The sequence below is a fragment of the Pyxicephalus adspersus genome, chromosome 9 (assembly GCF_032062135.1).
Source record: "Pyxicephalus adspersus chromosome 9, UCB_Pads_2.0, whole genome shotgun sequence".
Classification (NCBI taxonomy): domain Eukaryota; kingdom Metazoa; phylum Chordata; class Amphibia; order Anura; family Pyxicephalidae; genus Pyxicephalus; species Pyxicephalus adspersus.
Window position 1 is genome coordinate 49,448,516 of NC_092866.1, and position 19,526 is coordinate 49,468,041.

Sequence of the window (19,526 nt, forward strand, 5' to 3'; positions counted from 1 at the left end):
TGAGTAAAGTACTAAGCACACAAATGTGGACAGAATACCCAAAACTTCCAAGAAGACGTCAACAAAGCCAGTGTTTTTGACAGGGCTTGGCTGAACCCACCAGGCTCTATAATCTCATTTAAGTGGAATCACACTTTGAACAAAAGCAGTAAAAGTCCCTTTTAGCTGGGCATACAGCCTGGTACTTTTCAGTAACTACCCAACTGTTTTTGGGTGGTTACTGAGGAGTAGGGTCACAATACAGGGGCTGCCACCCGCCTACAATTTCTTCCCACTTAGTTTAAAAAAATTATGGGGAAGATGATAAAAAGCAAATAATAAATTGGGAGGAAGGACAAATCAGTAAAAAATATGCACTGGACAAATGAGGGAAAAATAAAGTAATCTATACCAACAACTCCTTAAGAATTCATTGCTCATGTTATCTCCCTCTTACTCCAACGGCAGAATTTCCTTCTTACTTTTTTCTGAAAATGAAATTTGAAGTCATACAGAAGGGAATATTATTCATTTTTGGGAGGCACTGACTCCTTATGCCACCCATGACATAGACGCTGCATGTCATCTGCCATGCTTTGCTAAGTGGCAGAGCCTTTGCTTGGCACAACAGTTTCCTTTTATCTTTGTATTTAGCTGTTTGCCTGGATTTCAAGTGTACTGTTCAAAAAGTCCAACAAGGAAACTCTGACTTTTCCATAGCAAAATGGTCAAACCAAAATGTCAATGAAGAGACCTTAAAGCTGAATCCCCAAGAAATGTAAAAAGTTTGAGGTCATTTGGAGTCTTTAGCATTCAGAATACAAAAAGGAGGCATTTATACTTACTCAAACTCTTCCAGATCACTTTCCTGAACAACAATTTGCTCCTGTGGAATCTCTTGGTTGTTGGCCTCTTGTTCATCGCCTGTTGTTTGCTCGGCACAGTAATTCACTGACAGTCTTGCTCCAGCGACAATGTCACCATTTACCTCCAAGGCTAGATCTGGAGGGAGACAGTGGACTTGTTAGCAAACACTCAGCAGAGGTTATTGCAATTACTGTCACATGAAACTGGCAGATGCTCTTTAGAAGGGACTGTTAGCAGATGTCTTTCTGAGCCTTCTGGTGTTGAAGTGCCTGGTCTGAGATAGGAAATACACCCCAAGTCCTATATTTACAGTGAGTGGTAATGAATTCTGTTCTAATAAGTCACATATTGTTATGATTCAATCACTGAGCTGTACACAGAGCTAAGGATCTTTATTTTACCCATGTAAAAGCTGGTGGCAGACCACACCATATTTGTCATTTTTATTTTGTACAAAGTTTTATAGTTCTAAACAATCACTGTAAAATCAATATCACTTATTGAGTTATGATTGATCTTTAAATTGCCTGAAGCAATGATGGGTGTCAACAACCAATATTTCAAGTCGTTAGTTTTGTATGATAAGAGCATATAAAGCAGTGCCAGTCATCTCACCTACTGGAAGGGGCCTCAAATGTGACTCCCTAAAATCACCATAAAATTATTTAGTGAATGTTACTATAGAGAAAGATGTCACAGACTGTAGATTTAAAACAGGAGATGTTCAGAGACGGCAGACATGCTACAAGACATTTTCAAAGGCTTCCTGTATGCTACAGAAGATTGTAAAATATTTGAGGTATGCTGAATGATATGATCTCTTATATAGAGTCAAGGACCGCATGTATGTTACATGAGATGATCAAAGAGTGCAGGTATGATAGGAGAGATAGTCAAGGAATGTATGTATGTTACATGAGGTGATCATAGACTGCACATATGATAGGAGGGATAGTCAAGGACCGCAGGTATGTTACAGAAGATGACCAAAGACTGCAGGTATGATAGGAGAGATAGTCAAGGACTGCAGGTATGTTACATAGATGATCATAGACTGCAGGTATGATAGGAGAGATAGTCAATTACTGAAGGTATGTTACATGAGATGATCAAAGACAGCAGGTATGATAGGAGAGATAGACAAGGCCTACAGGCATGTTACATGAGATGATAATAGACTGCAGGTATGATAGGAGAGATAGTCAAGGACTGTAAAGCTAAAGGAGATAGTTAAAGACTATCTCTATCTTAGAGACTGCAGGAAACACAGACTGGAAACACATTACATGAGACTGTTGGAGATGACTGCTATTGCCATTTTAACCATACAAATTCATGAAAAAGAGAGAGAAGATGGACAGCACACCAAAGTAGAACTGTTTGAAACAGAAATAAAGTAAGCCATTTTAACTAATAAAAGGCAGGTAAAAGTAGTTTTACGTTTACTGACTTAAGTGTCACCAAAATACAAATTATTTTCTTTAGGGGCCTATGTGGTTATAGAACAAAAAGGGCCCTATGCAGCTCTTGGGCCTCAGGTAGGTCACCAGGTATATAGAAGACTTGGCAGGTTTCAGCGGCTGTACCACATTTTTACAACAATATATTTCTTTTAAATTATTTTATTCACAAAAGCTATTATATATGAAACAATGTAGCCATGACATAAATTGGCGTTTTTCTTTTATTTGCTTTTTTTTTGCTGAGATGTGGCTTTTGCACATAAAGAAAAATGTTACCTAGAAAGAATCTGAAGTGATATTACGCACAAAGAGCACTTACTTTCTGGGTTTCTCAAGGAACAGTAGCTGCGAATAAAGGAAACATCAGAAGTGAGATTGCTCAGCAGAATCTGCCTTTTTTGCTCAGTGGCTGACAACTGAGGATCAATCCAAAGCTCCCCGCAGGACACATAGACCTGTTGTAAATGCCACACATCAGTGTTCTGTATCATCTCAGGAAAAAAGTACATTGCAGCAGCAGTCACAGCACGATAAATTATAAGCATAAAACAAAACACTAAGCACTTGTACTTCTCCTTGGATGAGTTGGGATTACTGCTGTTATTTTATAAACTAGATGCACAGGATTAACAGATTACATTAGAGTCCTAAAAATGCACCTTTTGTACTCAGTAAGGCACAGCAACCGTATGACCTTCCTGGCAGCGCAGAACCCTGCCATGCTACCTTCCCACTGTACATCTGACGCTGAAGTGTAACTAAGTGGCTTGTAATACACTGTCTGAGGATCTTTTAAAACAGTATGACAAATACCGGTCTCAAGTCAGAATGCAGGAAAGATTAAACCTTAAACCGCTTCATCTTACCAGCTGATCTCTTTCAACGTCTCTCAAACAAAAAATCTCAGTGCCGTTTTCATCAAATAGTCTGCGGGCTGCAGAAGGTAAGTTCATTATCTGTGTACACCTGCAAATGAACACACAGCATTGCGGATGAAACATGCAGAGTTGACCGTTAATGTGCTTTACAAACGCTCAGGTACATAAACACAAGGCAAAGAATACATTCTGTTATTGATATGTTATAGAGAATGTTGGCGGGAGACTAACTTTATCATATTTATATGAATAAATGGCTGGTGTAACAATGGGGTTCACTGCACACACCTCTTGATTACTCCTTATCTCCATCATTTGGCTTTTCAGCTTATTTTAAGTCTTACAGCTGAACTTTTCCTTTTGAAAAGGTATTGTGTTGCCCCTCTTGCAATGTGGGATGAGGCCTACAGATCTGTAAATGCACCATACAGGGATTTTACCAGACACCTGGCTTAAGGGTCCCACGAATGTATAGAAGAATAATATTATTAATTAAAAATAAAGAGCTAATATGTACTGACCTCTTAATCCACAGCTATAAGAAGTTCTCTAAAGCAAACCTGTCGTGCAGGTAATGCAATACTGTCAGTGATCCAGAGCAAGCATGTAGATAACAACTAATTTAAAGCCAAGTACAAACCCTAACTTTCTGTTGCTAAAAATAATCCTATGTATTTTTTGTTTTTAGGGGTTAAAATCATAATCATAGTCAAATCAAAATTAAATCAAAATCATCCAATGTGTGTCACATCCCAATAAAGTATCCTATATTGCAACTTTCACAGCAGGTAACCATATTTGCACTCAGCTCCAGGGCAAATCTTTAAACAACAACTGCACAGTCAAAAGTATTATGTAGCTTTTGGAAACTACACCAGTATCTGCCACAGCCGTGTGACAAAAATGGTTCCGAAGCTTTTCCATTCAGCTGAGTGGGTTAGGTTGGGGGCGCAGTTGAAACCTTCAGAACAAATCACTAAGGGGCTACCATAGTGAACTGTAGGAGACCCATTAAAATAAAAATCTATTGCCTGCCATTGCTGAGTTCCTTTTGGATATGCTATCTACCTGGCTGGGTTTTTTTTTTTGAGGCACTGACCCAGCAGAAGCAAGCAGAGAGCAAAGTCAGGCTCGAACCAATAATGATTTGCATGTTTGCTGCTGAGGTTAGTAATGCCATTCAAAATATTTCCTGAACACAGGTTTCCATTAATAGGTAAGAACTTTAGTGCTTTCCTCAACCATTCTGTATTACTGCAGTACATTAAGCAGTCCAAACAGGTATACAAAGGGAAAGTAGGTCAGAGTACTGGGCCTGGAAAAATCCATAGACTTGTGCTTTTTGTACAACCAGATGAGCATTGCTGGATCCTTGTATGTTACATCTGCATTAACACTATTTTAGTTAATGCAGACACTAAACACGCAGTACTGGATCTCTATTCATGAGCAGCACTGGCTAGGACGATAGGTATCCATTAGCCTCTGTGCCTGGTGCCTGAACTACAGCCTGAATTTATCATAATTCGGTGGCCCAAAGCAATTGGCTAGTAAGATGTGTATACAGCAAGAATGATGCAGCTGCTGTAAGGCAGTGGGGTTAAGATAGAGGGAGTATATACCTATATATATATTTTTATAGTTGAAGCTTTGTAAAGAGATTAAATGTTCTACTAACCTTTCTAAAAACTGCTGCATTTCAGTCTGCTCAGCTTTTAGGGTGTTCACTTCTACACTCTTCCTGTTCACATGTCCCTTGCTTGGTTTCTTCTCATATGGTGTAACAGGTCTGTGATAAAATAGCACAATAACATAAAGTGAGCATAAACATACAATACATACCTCCAGTATCATATACACAAAAGTAAAATATCAGTCATGGATAGATCTCCCCTTTTAAGTTAATTCATCAGGGTAACCTACTCATATTTCCTCCTCTACTACCACAAACAGCACTTAGCAGTACTTAGCAGTCTGCCAGAAAGTATTTAGCAGTCTGTACTTAGCAGTCTGCCAGAAAGTATGATAGTGATAAGATAATGAGGTCTAATAATAAGGTAAATACATATGGGCAGCATGTTAGCTCAGAAGTTAGCACTCCGGTGCTGGGTCCCAGGTTTGAATCTCGGCCAGGACACTATCTGCACAGAGTATGCAAGTTCCTCCCATGTTGGTATAGAATAAAGATTATAGACAAATAATCAAAAAATAAAAAAAAACAATTTCTCAACTTGCAAAAATCTGTACAGAACCCTCAAGTAGAATGTAAACCATAAACCTCAAGGAACTCCTGCTCATTCAGGGCAAATTGATTGTGTTCGTTTACCATTTTCATGCTATTAACATGAGCCCAAGTACAATGACATCCTGCTATTCTGTACAGGTAGTCCCCCGGGTTACATACGGGATAGGAACTGTAAGTTTGTTCTTAAGTTGAATTTGTATGTCAGAACAGATACATTATTTGAAAAAATGCAATTATACCAGATGTTTGTCTACACATATTATAAGGCAGCGTGCCATCAATTACTGTATAAAATCCTTACTGTGAGTTAAGCACAAACAAAGCCAAAAAAAAACTTTATGGAGCTTAGACATTTATTAACTTCTGGAGCAAGCTGTGCTTTGATATGCAGTTTGTCTTTGTCATTAAAGAGTTACAAGAGGTTGCAGAACTGCAAATCTTCTTCTGCAAATCATGCCCCCCCCCCCCATCAAGCCTCCATCCTGCACAAGAAGGAGCAGGTAAGCCCCTTCATATCTAGGAGTCATCTGTATGTCGGATGTCCTTTACTCGGGGACTACCTTTATTTGATCTTCATCTAAACTGCATTAATCTGCTGCAAACTGCCTTTGCTTTCCCAATAATTTACATAGGGACTGAAGCTTTTTTTGATGCAACACAGATCCTAGTAAAACAAATAAGCAAAAATCAGAATGTTAAAGACTAGCTTTGGCTACATACTGTTTCTTGAGCAGATTGGTTAGGTCTGGTCCCACGATGACACAGGCTTTGCTCTGGTCACAATCCCCGTTCCTCAGAACCCTCAATCTCATAGGGGTAAGGTTGTCTGGATGGTTGAAGGCAGGTCTCTGCAGAGGGGGACTGTTTGCTATAAGTGATCCTTGAATGGGCCAATCAAAGTCCTAGCAAAAAAAAATGAAACATTTTTATAAAATTATTATTCAAATACTCTTACACTGTGAGCATAAAACCCTCATGTGCAGCAATTTTTATATGTTTTCTCAAATTTCAATACATTTAGTAGATGCCAAGACCTGACATAAAAATTCTATTGATCAGTGCGTCTGACTCTTCTAATCCAGCTGCCTCTTTCAGTCTTCCACAAAGTAATCCTGTGTTCAGGATAATCCTTTACATATTGTTAACAAACTGTAAATAGGATACAATAAACCTTTTCTGACCTCGGTAGCTGCAGATACTGAGGAAGAATTCATCTTCGAATTTCATAGTATGAGTATAGTACAAAACTCGTTCAAGCCATTCTCTGCAAATCAGCTCCCCATCACCAGAATGACTGCTCTGTGTTTAAATTAGGGGTTAAATGTTAGGAAGGCTGCTTAGTAAGTACTGAAAGGTGGAATTAAGGTGCAGCAAGCTGCTGAGTTGCAACAAGAAGGTGGTCAGAGTGAATTAAGCAGCTGCACCACTGTATGGAAGGGGGAACTGAGCTGCAGAGTTACTTTTGGAAAGGTGGAGTAGGGTGAGTTCAGCTTACTGCTGGAATTGGAAAGCAGGGTAGTGCTGCTTAGTCACTGCTGGGAGACAGTCACATTGTATATTCCTAATAAATGTATTTGTATCTTGATCTGTTTTGTGACTACCAGATGTCTTGTCCAGTTAGTACTAGTACTTTCAGTGGCCTCTGGTAGTAACAGTTTTTATTTGCTATGTTCTGTCTGCCCTCACGCTTGTCACTTGCTGGTGGAGATGTGAATACCACCTGAACTGCCTTGTCTCCAGCACCCCCCCTGGTGGTAGGGTAGGATGCCTGAAAGTCACATGGCCTCCTCCATCCATCACATGACCTTCCCCATGAAAGGAAGTGACTGGCAATAGGAAGTTGCCTGAAATAGGAGTTCTTCTTGGCTATATTCCTGGGTTACAGTTGTTCCTATTTTCTGTTGATGATTCTCCTGTGTACCGACCCTGGCTTTGACCCTTGACTACTCCTGATCGCCGCCTGCCCTGACGTTTGGAAATCCTCGACTAACCCTGTTTGCTGCCTGTCCTGACCTTTGGCTTGTCTGACCACGCTCCTGTCTCTCTTTCCTGCACCTCGCTTTATACCTCTCTGTCAGCAGTCAGCAGCCTCTGTGTGCACGGAGGCCCCAACCTGGCAACTACCTGCAGCATAACATTCTCACATCTAGAGACTCTGAAGAAGACCGGGTGGCTTCTTAGACTCTGCACCCTGCGCACGTCTCTGCCAACTGGGCTGGTGACTCTGGGGATGCACCATCCTGCCCTGTGGCACCGTGACAGAGCCTTCTGTTGTCCCTTGGTGACACAGAGGGTTCAATTCAACAATAAAGCATAAGCAATATTTTATATCCATACTTTAAATGTGTTGCCTTCATAATGTAAAGCATTACATTCAATAATACCTCATTAATTTCTCCATTTGGCAGAACTGGCCACAAATAGGTCAGTTTGTTCCACAGAGGGTTTTCCACTTTTGACAGTTTCCATTGGCCGGGTTTGGATAAGCCTTCGTGTTTTATTGCCCATCTGCAGAGAAGAACACGATTTATTTGGATGCAATATCCTATGCAATGTATTGAGATACAAGACATCTGTGAACCTCCCCCAGCTCACAGCCAAAAGTGCTATTTGGAGGAAACATTTCTCCAGTAATGCCAATGCTTGTTCAATATCCTTATAGTTCCAATTATATTTTGCTGGACATAATTTATATAGAGATTTCTTATAACTGAAATCTGATACTTTTTGGTTACTGACAAGCATTTAAAGCAGCATTTAAATTTCCATTTTCACATGAATGTCATAAATGGCAGCTTCAGTGAGTCTCTTAGTACATATTCCTTTAAAATGAACTCACAAAAACCAAGTAAAGATAAAACATCATCATACTTTCATTGCTACATGCATTTTACTAACATACCACTAGATGGAGACAACATATCACACAACTGAGACAAAACTCTTTTTGCCCACTTATAAATTATATACAATATAAGATTTGCAGAATTTAGCACCAAAGATAAAGCTGAAACTAAGTTTGGAGATGATCATTTACACTTTGTCTGGGCTTAAACCAGATTTTTCATTATAAACTAAGCAACAGATTCTTCAAAATCCATTAAGCTTATTAGAGATTAAGCTTTGCATTTATTTTACCGGTTCAAAATTTCAGGCACAAATTGCTCTCAACTGATCAGTGCAATGTTCTCAAGCTGCTATTTTTATATGTAAAATAGGATATATTTGTAAGGACACACAATGCAATTTTATTTTAAAACATAACTTTACAACTGGTTGTGTTAGTATTTGTTGTACAGAATAATAATTTAATTGTACCTCCTGTTACTTTAGAACACAAAAAACACTTTACCTGAACTGTACAATAAAACCAACAGACATGACATAAAAGTGCATAAAACAGTAGTATTTGCTCTAACTATAAAAAGAAATTGTGGGTACCCATGGGACATCTATCACTTTGCACAGGGATATAAGGAAAGAATCCTGCACATGGTACAGACTGGATGTAAAATCTCCTTTTGGTTAAACAAAGTACTGTAGTGTAGAAAAAGGGTCTAATATACTGGAAAAAAATAAATAGATATTTAAGGTAGGCCTGGTGCCTTATAGAAGTATTCAATATCAATTTTTGTTTTGTTTGTTGCATTACAACCTAGAATTCAAATGAATTTTTTAAGAGTAGCACTATTTGATTGACACAACATGTCTACTATTTTGAAGGTGCAAAAATAATCTAGTGTCACATAAACAATAATCAAGACAAAAACATAAATCATGAATGTGTATAGATATTCATTCCACAAAGTCAATACTTTATAAAGCCACCTTTTGCTGCAATTACAGCTGCAAGTCCCTTGGGTTATGTCTCTATTAGTTTAGCACGTTTAGCTACTGGGGTTTTAGCCCATTCCTCAAGACAAAATTGCTTGGACTTCTTCAATTACATGGGTTGTGTTGGTGTACAGCAATCTTCAAGTCACAGATTGTCTCTTGCATTGGGGTCTGAGTTAGGCCATTCCATTAATTTTATCCCTTTAAACCAGTTCAGTGTTGATTTATCAGTATAAGGTCATTGTCCTGCTGCATGGTGAACTTTCATCTCAGTAACAATTATTTGCAACCTGAAACTCTATATTTATTTCTATCTATCTTTCCTTCAGCCCTGGCCAGTTTTCCTGTCCCTGCTAATAAAAAAACATCACGATGTCCCTCCACTACGTCACTGGGGGAATCTAATTCTTAGGGTGATAAGAAGTGTTGGGTTGGCACAACCATTGGTGTTTCCCATGATGGCCAGAAGGTTCAACTTTGCTCTCATCTGACCAAAGAACCTTCTTTTTTGTATTTAGGGAGTCTGCAGTGTGCTTTAGGCAAATTTCAAGTGTGTTTTTTTTTTTTCTAGGAAATTATTTTTTCTGCTCAATTTTCTGAGTTTCTCAACCAGGGTTCTTCCAGAGGTTGCTAGGGGTTCCTTGAGCAATGAGCAATTTGTACCTCTCAGGTCAGTTTCCCTTACACCAATGATCTATTCTGCTATCTGTAAAGGTGACATTCTTACCAATAGCCAGCAGTGTAAGAGGTATTCTAACCAATGACCACCACACTAATATACTGTAACCTGTGGATATAGTAATTATAGAAAGGGTTCCCTAAGCCCTGAACCTTATTTCAAGGGTTCTCCCATGGTAAAAAAGCTGAAAAACCCAGATGTAGAATGTACAGCCTAAAGTGGCCCCATGGACAGATACTCCCTCTGACATTTTTTTAGGTTCTCCTTGGTCTTTGGGTTGCTTCTTTAGTGGTGTGGAAGATCTGGTGGCCTTTCAAAACTCATCTATTTATATTCTGTGTATATATTATAATCTGAATGTTCATGTGACACTTTGACTGCACAGAGATAGACCCTAACCAACTAATTATGTGACTTCTGAAGTGATTTGGTTAGACAGGATTTTATTTTGGGGGTTTCATAGCAATGGCGATGAATACAATACTTACAACTTTTTCATGGTTTAATTGTTTGTGTTTTACATGTACACAGGGTAGTTTTATTTCCATTCCACTTCAACAGTTTGGAATAGATTTTTAAGTTCAAATGAAAATCCATTTTAATTCCATGTAATGAAACAAAACAAGACTGTGATGGGGATGAAAATTTTTGCAATGCACTGCATATTGTAGTTCACCTTAGATTTATTGACTAGGTTATTATTTGGTTTTTAGGTTTTACCTTGGGTGACAACACTCACTGTACTGTATCCATCGTCACCTTAGAAGCAACATCCTCACTCTATAGCAGGGTTTCTCAACCAGGCTTTCTAGGAGTCCATGAACAGTGAGCTATTTGTGTTACCACTGACACCAATGATCTATTTAGGTATCTGTAAGGGGTGACATTGACAATGATCAACAATGTAAGAGGCATTCTTCCCTGGGACCACCAGGCTAATATACCTTGAACTAGGCATATCATAAATATTGGCAGGGGTTTGCTGATACTTGAAAATTATTTTAAGAGTTCCCCCATGTAAAAAGGTTGAGAATGGCTTTTCTCCCTATTTAGATTAAAAACGCTGAAGATCTCTCCAGCTTCTCAATTATTACCATAAGGAATTAAAAGAGAAGGTTTTGCATTGAGTATCAGCTCAGTACATTGGAGTACCAAGGAAAATGGATTTAGAGTGTGTTCAATAGAATATTTTCTGTACTTTCAAAAAATATTCTTAGCTTAAAAATACCACCATCACCCCTAAAAGCCTGGTACACACATCAGACAGACATGAGATTTTTTTAAAAGGGTTAAGCTCAACCCTTCTGTCTTTATCGCTGAGGCGGTAAAGACCGAATGGGAGCGCAGAGCCTCCTGGGATACCTACGTCATGCATCCCATAAGGCTCCTGATTGCTCCTTCTGCACATTCCCAAGATTTTTTTACTTTTTCGGTTTTTTAATACATTAGGGGAAAAATGCTAATGTCACACATGCGCAGTGAGATCGGCTATCAATTTTTTCTTTTTACTGTGGGCTAGGTCACACTGCACAGTGCGAGATCAGGTGACATACAGTTGCTAGAAGAAAGAAGAAGACAGACAAAGATGGCAGCGCCCGGCACTTCCTCCGCACCAGGACGAAGCAGAATTCCAGGATGGTGCAGGACTCACTCATGGACATCGCAGGCGGGATCAAGGGATCTGCAGAAATAAAGGTAAGTGCAATTTTTTTCCAGTCTTCTTCCTCTTTAAGATATGTGCACTCACATAACGCATGAGATGAACAGTTGTGATCATTTCCAGAAACAATATTCTAGACTATGTGTTCATAGCTTAAGACAATTTCTGAACACAGGGGAACTGTTTGAATAACTTTCAAGTCTTCAGGGAACCACTGCTTTAATTACTATATCCACAGCTCACAGTTTATTATAGTAATGGTAAATAGGAAGAATCTCTCTTACATTGCTGGTCAGTGGGAAGGCTGACACTCTTACAGATTGCCAAAAAGATCATTGGTGTCACTGGAAAATGACTTATTGGCTTGACTTGACTGGCGTATTACCCTCACAGCCATTAGTGGAACCCTGGCTGAGATACACTAGCTTAAAACATCACTTCTTTGTTCTTGAGTTAAAAAAATGGCTTATTCAACCAAACAAGACATCTTTGGAGTACCACTAATCTGGAGTTAATTAACCAAGATGTGATCTATGTTTATGCAAACATGCTACAGTTCATCAAATGTGGCAATACTTTTTTCATACAAGTTTGAGTATTTTTCACATATGCTATTTGTAGCTTTTGAAGTTTATTCATGATTCAGATATGCCCCACATTCCCATCACAGAAGGCAGGAAGACTTTGGGATCCAAGCACAGAGAAGACATTGATGTTTCCACATTTCTTATTACCCTCTCATCCCTGGCAATTAGAAAAGAAACCCAAACATGACTGAAGGCCCACGACACCCAGTTCTGTCTTTCATTTTAATATTTGTAATTCTTTTACATGCAGCATGCTACAAATTATAAAATTGGTATTAAAGTTTTTTTTTTCTTCCAAGCGTCAAATCCATTATGTGTAAGCCAAACTGTGAGGAGATCAAACAAATTGTGGGAGATAATGAGATTCAAATCCCATGCAAATTAATGTTTCTAATAACATATTCTCTCTTATTTATTTAAAGACTTGCATTTAGGTCATGGGACCTGAAACAGATTCGCATCACAAGCTTATTGCAGTGCCGTCTCATCGAGTCAGGAGGGGGATGCAGAGATACTCGAGAATATATGTTCACTGAATTTTTTATATCTTATAAATATTTGCTAAATCTCAGTAAGTACTTTATCAACGGCTGTAAATTAAAATTGATGTAGAGAAGAAAACCTGCTTTTTTGTATATTTTTGCAACATTTGATTTGATTTAAAAAAGAGGAGTTATCCAAAAACACGACATAAATCAAAAAATGTAAGATTGGAGGAAAAAGTGTCCATGCAACCTAATGCATCCAAACAGATGTTTGCTATTATTTTTTAATGTAATTTAGTACAAGACTAGCTGAAATATTGGGAGCAAAGACAATCCTCATGCAAGGCAAAAATCAAGTTCAAGTTGGCACCTTTAGGTTCACATTTTACAGTGCCGTTTACAGTGCTCAATAGCTTAGGTATTGAGAATGTTTGTCCCAGTCCTGCCGATTAGGCCTTGAACTAAACCTGAGTTGAGGTTTACTGTTCAGGCATTGATCAGATGAGGACCCATAGTTACTGACACATGGTGGAAGATAAAAAGTTACATGCTACCTGTTCAGACTTTTGATTTCAGCACTCGGCAAGTGAAGTCTCCTCTTGTGGGTCCCAGATATCACGTCACCCAATATTAAGATCAGAGTACACTGATGTTGGGTCATAAATCTGTACCTTCCACAACTGGGCCACATATTGTGTTTGCCTTTAGTCTAAATTCTCCAAATAAAAACCAAATCAACTATAATGTAATTTATGTCATCATGGAGGGAATCACAAACAACATGCAAAATTGCATTTCTTCTAGTAGCAACAAAGATACAACCACCAATGAGGGTCAGGATTCAACAGGTTGTTTATAATGCTTGTATTGTTTTACAGCAGAATCCCAAAACAGGTATAAAGGGTTACAAACGATTGCTTTTCCCCCTCTGATAAGGGAAGAGTCACTGCTAATGAGTCATTAAGTTGTGTGAATAAAAGGCTGCTATCATTAAGGAGTTCATTGTGTACTCTATTGCTGGCTTAGGTTTTTTTCCTTTTCACTATTGTAAAAAAATAAACCATCTGTTATCCAACATTTGTTTAGGTGTCTCATTTATGTTACAAAAACATGTTTTTTGTGCAGCTTATGTTTCAAAAGCTTCTTTGTCACTAGAGTGTAAACTTTTATCTTGGCAGCATGGTGGTTCAGTGACTAGCGCTCTGGTCTTTGCAGCATTGGGGTCCCATGTTTGAACCTCAGCCAGGACACTACTTGTATGGAGTGTATGTTCTCCCTTGGGTAACTTGGGTTTCCTCTGGGCACTCTGATTTCCTCCCACATTGCAAAAACAAGTGCAGTAAGGTTAATTGGCTTCCCTCAAAAATTAAAATTCAGCCTTTGTTAATGCCACGTGTCAATGGGAGGGACATTAAATTGTGAGTCTTCTTGAGGGACAGTTACTGTGTAATAATACTTTCCTAATCTGCTCATCAGGCGTCCATTTCTTCTGCAAACCTTCTAATCACTCTCAAACTCAAACATCATTACAAATAACACGAGACCCTTAGTGTTGCTATGTAAGTGATGATGTTGAGAGCCATTCCACAACTTGCAGGGTCAGAGAAAAGTGGAGAAAGTTGGCTTCCAGAATGATGAATAGGATAAGTAAAATTGCTTTTTAATGGTACCCTAGACACAAAAACAACATATACCCCTTTCAATGCAAAGGGTATTTTTTCATTTTCCTTGGAGTTCAACTTTAACATTTATGATTTTTGATGAAATATTTCACAATTTCTTGACCTTGTGATGTTCTTGCAGAAAAGTGTACAGCCATTTCCTCTCCGTACAAAAAATGAACATAACAGGCTTTGGCTGGTTTGGGCTTTGTAATTTGTAAAATGTGGTTGGAAAAGGATTAAAGAAATATTTAATCCATTGTTTCCTGTTCCTGTCCTTATGAAGACACACAGGAGTTAAAGCATTCTTTTTGTTGTACAAAACTAAAAAAAAGTTTTTGGCTGGATCAGGTTTTCTGTAACCTTACCATTTAATGGACCATCCTCTATGGACTGTGCCATTAGAGTGGGTCATTAACCTTTCCTTCAGGGTAGTCAAAACTACTAAGGGGGGGCAGTATAATATCATATGTGCATGAGACATTTATACGTGTACATGCTGACATATATACATCAGGCTTTGTACTGTAGGGAGCTGTTGTGGCTACTTTTAGGAATACTTCTTCTGTATTAAATCCCTAAAACCAAAGGGTTCCGTGATTACAGAAAAAAGTAACAAAGTTGATTGAAAAACAACATTCCATGAAAAAATAGGATGTGCTCCCAAAAGGAATAAAGTCTTAGGGTCTGATTTATTAAAGCACTCCAGGACTGGAGAGGATACACTTTTATCTGTGAACCTGGGTGATCTAAAAAAAATCTAGAATAGATCTGGTCCAAGATTGAAAACATCTGCTAACAAATAGAAAGTTACTTTAGGAAATGCATTTTTAAGTTTTTGGGATCACCCAGCTTCACTGACGAAAGTGTATCCTCTCCAGGTCCTTAGAAGATGTGGATTGTCTGGCACTGAATCCCAAACAAAGCATTACTGTGGTCATGGTCTATAAGTGCAATGCCGTTGAACAGAAATAAGCAATGTACAGTTCTTCGCCCTAAGGTCATACAAGTTAAGCTCGTAGTAAAAAAAAGATTGATTTTAGAGATATGCACACAGGCAAGTTTTTTCAAGCTAAAGAAGGTTATAACACTTTACGCTCTGAGCTTATTTACACTGAACTATCCACTGCAGCAAAAAAATGCACATGCACAAGAGAACCTAAATATTACTATAGGTATAGCAGGCACCAAAGGTTCAGTCAAGTTCATGCACACATGGACAACCTTAGCTGCATTTTACTAGTAATGTAGTTTAGTGGGATAGTAAAGAGAACCTGTCAGTGTTTGTAAACCTTACACAGTCCCACCTAAAAGCAAGCAGATGCTATCATGTTTGTTAAACATGGTTTTATGTGAACCCCCCACCAACCCTGCTTTAAATTTTTTCTTTACTAAAAGCGAGCTCCTTACCATACTGTGTAGTGAAATTGGCTTCTATTGGCCCATAAGTGAAGTACTGGGCATGGTAATAGGCAGTGTTCCATTCCTTGAGGTTATAAAAGTCATCCACTTAAGCTATATACATGTCAGATATTAGTCAACAACAATTGTGCTCATCTCAGGCAAAAATTTGTTGTTCGTTAATCCAATCTGGTGGATTGGTGAACAACCAATGAGAAACAACCACTGTTCACTTCTAAGTATATAAATACAGTTTATAAAAATAATAATAAGAATGCAGAAGAGCACAGCCGGTGGTGCTCCCTCGTTCCCCGATTTACTTCTTCTTAGAACAATGGTGCTGTGACTACAGAGCTCATTCTGTTGATGGAAACGATCGCGGAAAATCGTTTGCAGTGTAAATCCTCTGATAAACATCAAACAAAGTAAGGCCTATTTCAGAGGGGTGCACAGTGTTTTTTTCTCTAGCTAAGAAAGTTGACAGCATGCACTATGAATGTGGTATCATTTATTATAAATGGTACCTCAACACATCTCATGTACAGCAGGTGTATTTTTATGTGTTACACACATACACGTGAATGTGCCTGGGACAGAATCCTTACTTTAACATTTTTTTAAAAGTGGCAAGAATTATGCATTTTCATTGGACGGAGGTTTTGGAGCAGTAACACAGCATGAGAAGGGCAATAACATCAAATAAGCTGTTAATCAGGGGAAATAGTTAAAAGACAACATATCTGCCAGATGCTAGTTAATTTATTTTCTGTACTATCCTTTTAAGATTAATTACAGTTGTTAAAAATTGAGGGGGGAATAAAATCTAACAAGGTACTGCATTCAGGCACGGTATTGTTTGATTCCAAATAAATTGGAATACTTTTCTGGTAATACACTAAAACAATTATCAGTTCGAAAAAAGGATAATTAACGTTTGTTTCATTCCCATTAGATCATGTTTCTCTAAGAAGTACCCACAGATTTTATACTCTCTTTCGGCTGCTGTGTATTTCTCTCTAGGTTTTTTTTTTCCTCTCTCTCTCTTTTATCATGTGATGTGCCGCCCCGTCAATGCTGACATTTAAATGAGCCAGTGTTCAACACAAATGTGATCATTTGTTCGGCTTCCAGCGTGGCACCATACTGTGATGATTGCTTTTGGGAGCCATCCGTGGCTTTTCGAGCACAAGGGGGGGTCGAAAAAAAGGCAGGCAAAATTTTTATCAATTTACATTTTTCCGTGATTAATTTTTATGCAAATAAGGGCCCGACAGGGCTCCTATCTCACCTGAATCATTCGGATCATCAAAGACAAATTGAGCATCACTTATTTAAAAAATAGGCTTTAAAATACTCTACAGCTGTGTTGTGGAGAAAAAAAAAGCTTAAGAGCAGGGCGTGAACTTTTCTAATGTACCGGGAAGAGATAAGAAAATGGCCATTTGGTTGCATTTACTCCTCCGATAACACAAACATGAACGATATCAATGCGGTTAAAGCCATCATTGTGCTGCGCTATTGTAATGGGCACATTAATTGCGCTTATGTGGGAAATGCAATTGTATGGGGGACAAGCCAGATTATTTGTTTTCTCTGTGTGGATATTGGCAGTGGCTTGTTTTTAAACTGATGAAGGGGACCAGATCTCGCTGGCATAAGCAGATAAATGGCAATCATGTATATGGAGGTACTGCTTAAAAGCCATTGGCGTTATCAGCAAACATGATTATTAAAAATGGAATTGAAGGTTTATTTCTGCTATCTTTGTGATTAATGAACCTTTTAAAGTGCTCGTATACCAGTTTTAGATTTCCACATGAGGGCTTAGAGGTCACAAACAATGATCTGTGATGTTATTGACCCTCATAAATATGGTACAAAAAGAAAACAGTAATTTTTCTGTAACTGTACCAATTGCTTGTTACCACTGAGAAGACAATTGTTCTGGTTTGGTGGTCCTTGTATTAAGTTAACAATACAACATTTGATTCTTATTACACCTCATTCAAAGCTTCTTATCAGCCGCTGACATAGAGGTGGCACATCCAAAACTGTTATTTTGGTCATATTTATAGTGCATGTTTTCATGTTCTGTCACTGGCCAACCTATAGACTTTGGCTATACTCTATACACACACACGTGCAATGGTTCTCGTCCGATAAACGGCTCTGGGCAGATATCAGATGAGAATCTTGCGTGTGTACAGTGCTCGTCGTCCATCGTCCGAACGACTGTCCTAGCGGATCCACAGATTATTGACGACAAACGATCGTAATGTGAGTGAAGGGGAGAGAGTGCAACGGGGTGCTGCTCCCTTGTTCTCCTTCTCCTCTCCATAGAGCAGAACAGTACTTTATGTATGACACTCGTTCATGCATCGTGCAGTGCACGTGTGTACATGGCCTTATAAAGGAAGATTTATAATATGCAGAGTTTTCCCAGCTACTGAAAGATGTATGAGGCTGCAGACACAGATTTGTGATTGGAAATTATGTTTTACGATTGTTTCCAACGACAAACGACCCAAAGATGTCTTAACATGTGTCTTACATACAGCGCCGTTCTGTTCTATGTAGAGGGGAGGGGGAAATAAACGAGCGACCGACACCCTGCTGCGTTGCCTCCCCTTTACTTCCATTGCAATTGTTCCTCTTCTGTCGTTCATGGATCCGCCATGCTGGCCTCTGTACACATGTCAGATTCTTGGTCGATGGGAACCACAGGGCTCGTCTAGAACAAGAATCTGACATGTGTACAGAAGCCAGTTTGGCGGAGCCATAAACCACAGAGGACATGAGTACATAGCCTTACTCTAATCGAATTTCCTTTACATACGTAGAAAGCAGAAGAAAGGAGAATTGCTGCATCAAGAGAAGTGAGATTTGGCTGAATCTACAGTCAAGCAGAGAGATGTTTGCCTAATCAAGTTGAGTCAAACAAGAACCAGGTTTATCTGTAGCTGTATTTGTTTAAAATGAAATAATCCTTGCAGAGTCCTGGGTTGGCTCCTCTTTCATCTCCATTGGCCCCTCCCAATTAGGAAATCCTTGTTGACCAATAGGCAGTAGCAGAAAAAGTTATCTGTCCAGAGCATTCTTGGTCAAAATAATTGCTATTTGTAAAAACCAATGCAAATGTAAGTTAAAGTAGAACTAAACTCATTAGTGAATGATGAGCTTCTGCTATAATCAGCAAGTATCTGTTGCAGATTATGGCACATACTTACCCATGTGCAGCCAGCCTGTAATGATGATATATCCATGGCCGAATAAAACATGGTTTGTAGGTAGAGGAGAAAGAAAGAGGTTTGAGGCTCAAAAGTTTTGTGCTGAAAAGTTAATTGTGTATTTTTGTATTTACAGTTAGTGCATACATAATTATACAATATAGTTTTTTTCACCATATATCCTGTATCCTATTACTGTCAAAGGGATATTTCTCCTGGACATAAATTTGCTAACACAATATAGGTGTGACCTGTTATGGTCACGAATTTCCCGACACGTTTCGCCGATTATAGGCTTCCTCAGGGGTGTGTTGTTGCAAAAGTTGTATAGTTTCTATATAGTACAGATAAGAATATAATATCAGAGATTACAGTTTGATATGAAAATATTCTGATTAGATGTTTGTTGGGATATTTATCTAGGGGTATTATTCTACTAGTTGCATTACATTAATAATGTTATGCATTAATAACATAAATGTAGGATTAAAGGTAATAACATTTTAGTAAAATAGATAGATTGGTCTTATCTATTAATTGCTAACGTGATAAAAAATATT

The 19,526-nt window shown here is 38.5% G+C and overlaps 1 protein-coding gene across 3 annotated transcripts in view; it reads right to left on the reverse strand.

The window, feature by feature from the left end:
* Window positions 1-19,526, reverse strand: part of DCDC1 (doublecortin domain containing 1) — a 215,382-nt gene that overhangs the window by 17,094 nt on the left and 178,762 nt on the right. For all 3 annotated transcript variants that reach the window (XM_072421857.1, XM_072421856.1, XM_072421858.1), the window contains 6 exons: window positions 7,817-7,940; window positions 6,153-6,334; window positions 4,866-4,976; window positions 3,176-3,275; window positions 2,629-2,764; window positions 825-981 (listed from right to left, as the gene is read on the reverse strand). In XM_072421857.1, coding sequence (XP_072277958.1) covers window positions 825-981; window positions 2,629-2,764; window positions 3,176-3,275; window positions 4,866-4,976; window positions 6,153-6,334; window positions 7,817-7,940 — 810 coding nt within the window. The remainder of the gene's footprint in view (window positions 1-824; window positions 982-2,628; window positions 2,765-3,175; window positions 3,276-4,865; window positions 4,977-6,152; window positions 6,335-7,816; window positions 7,941-19,526) is intronic.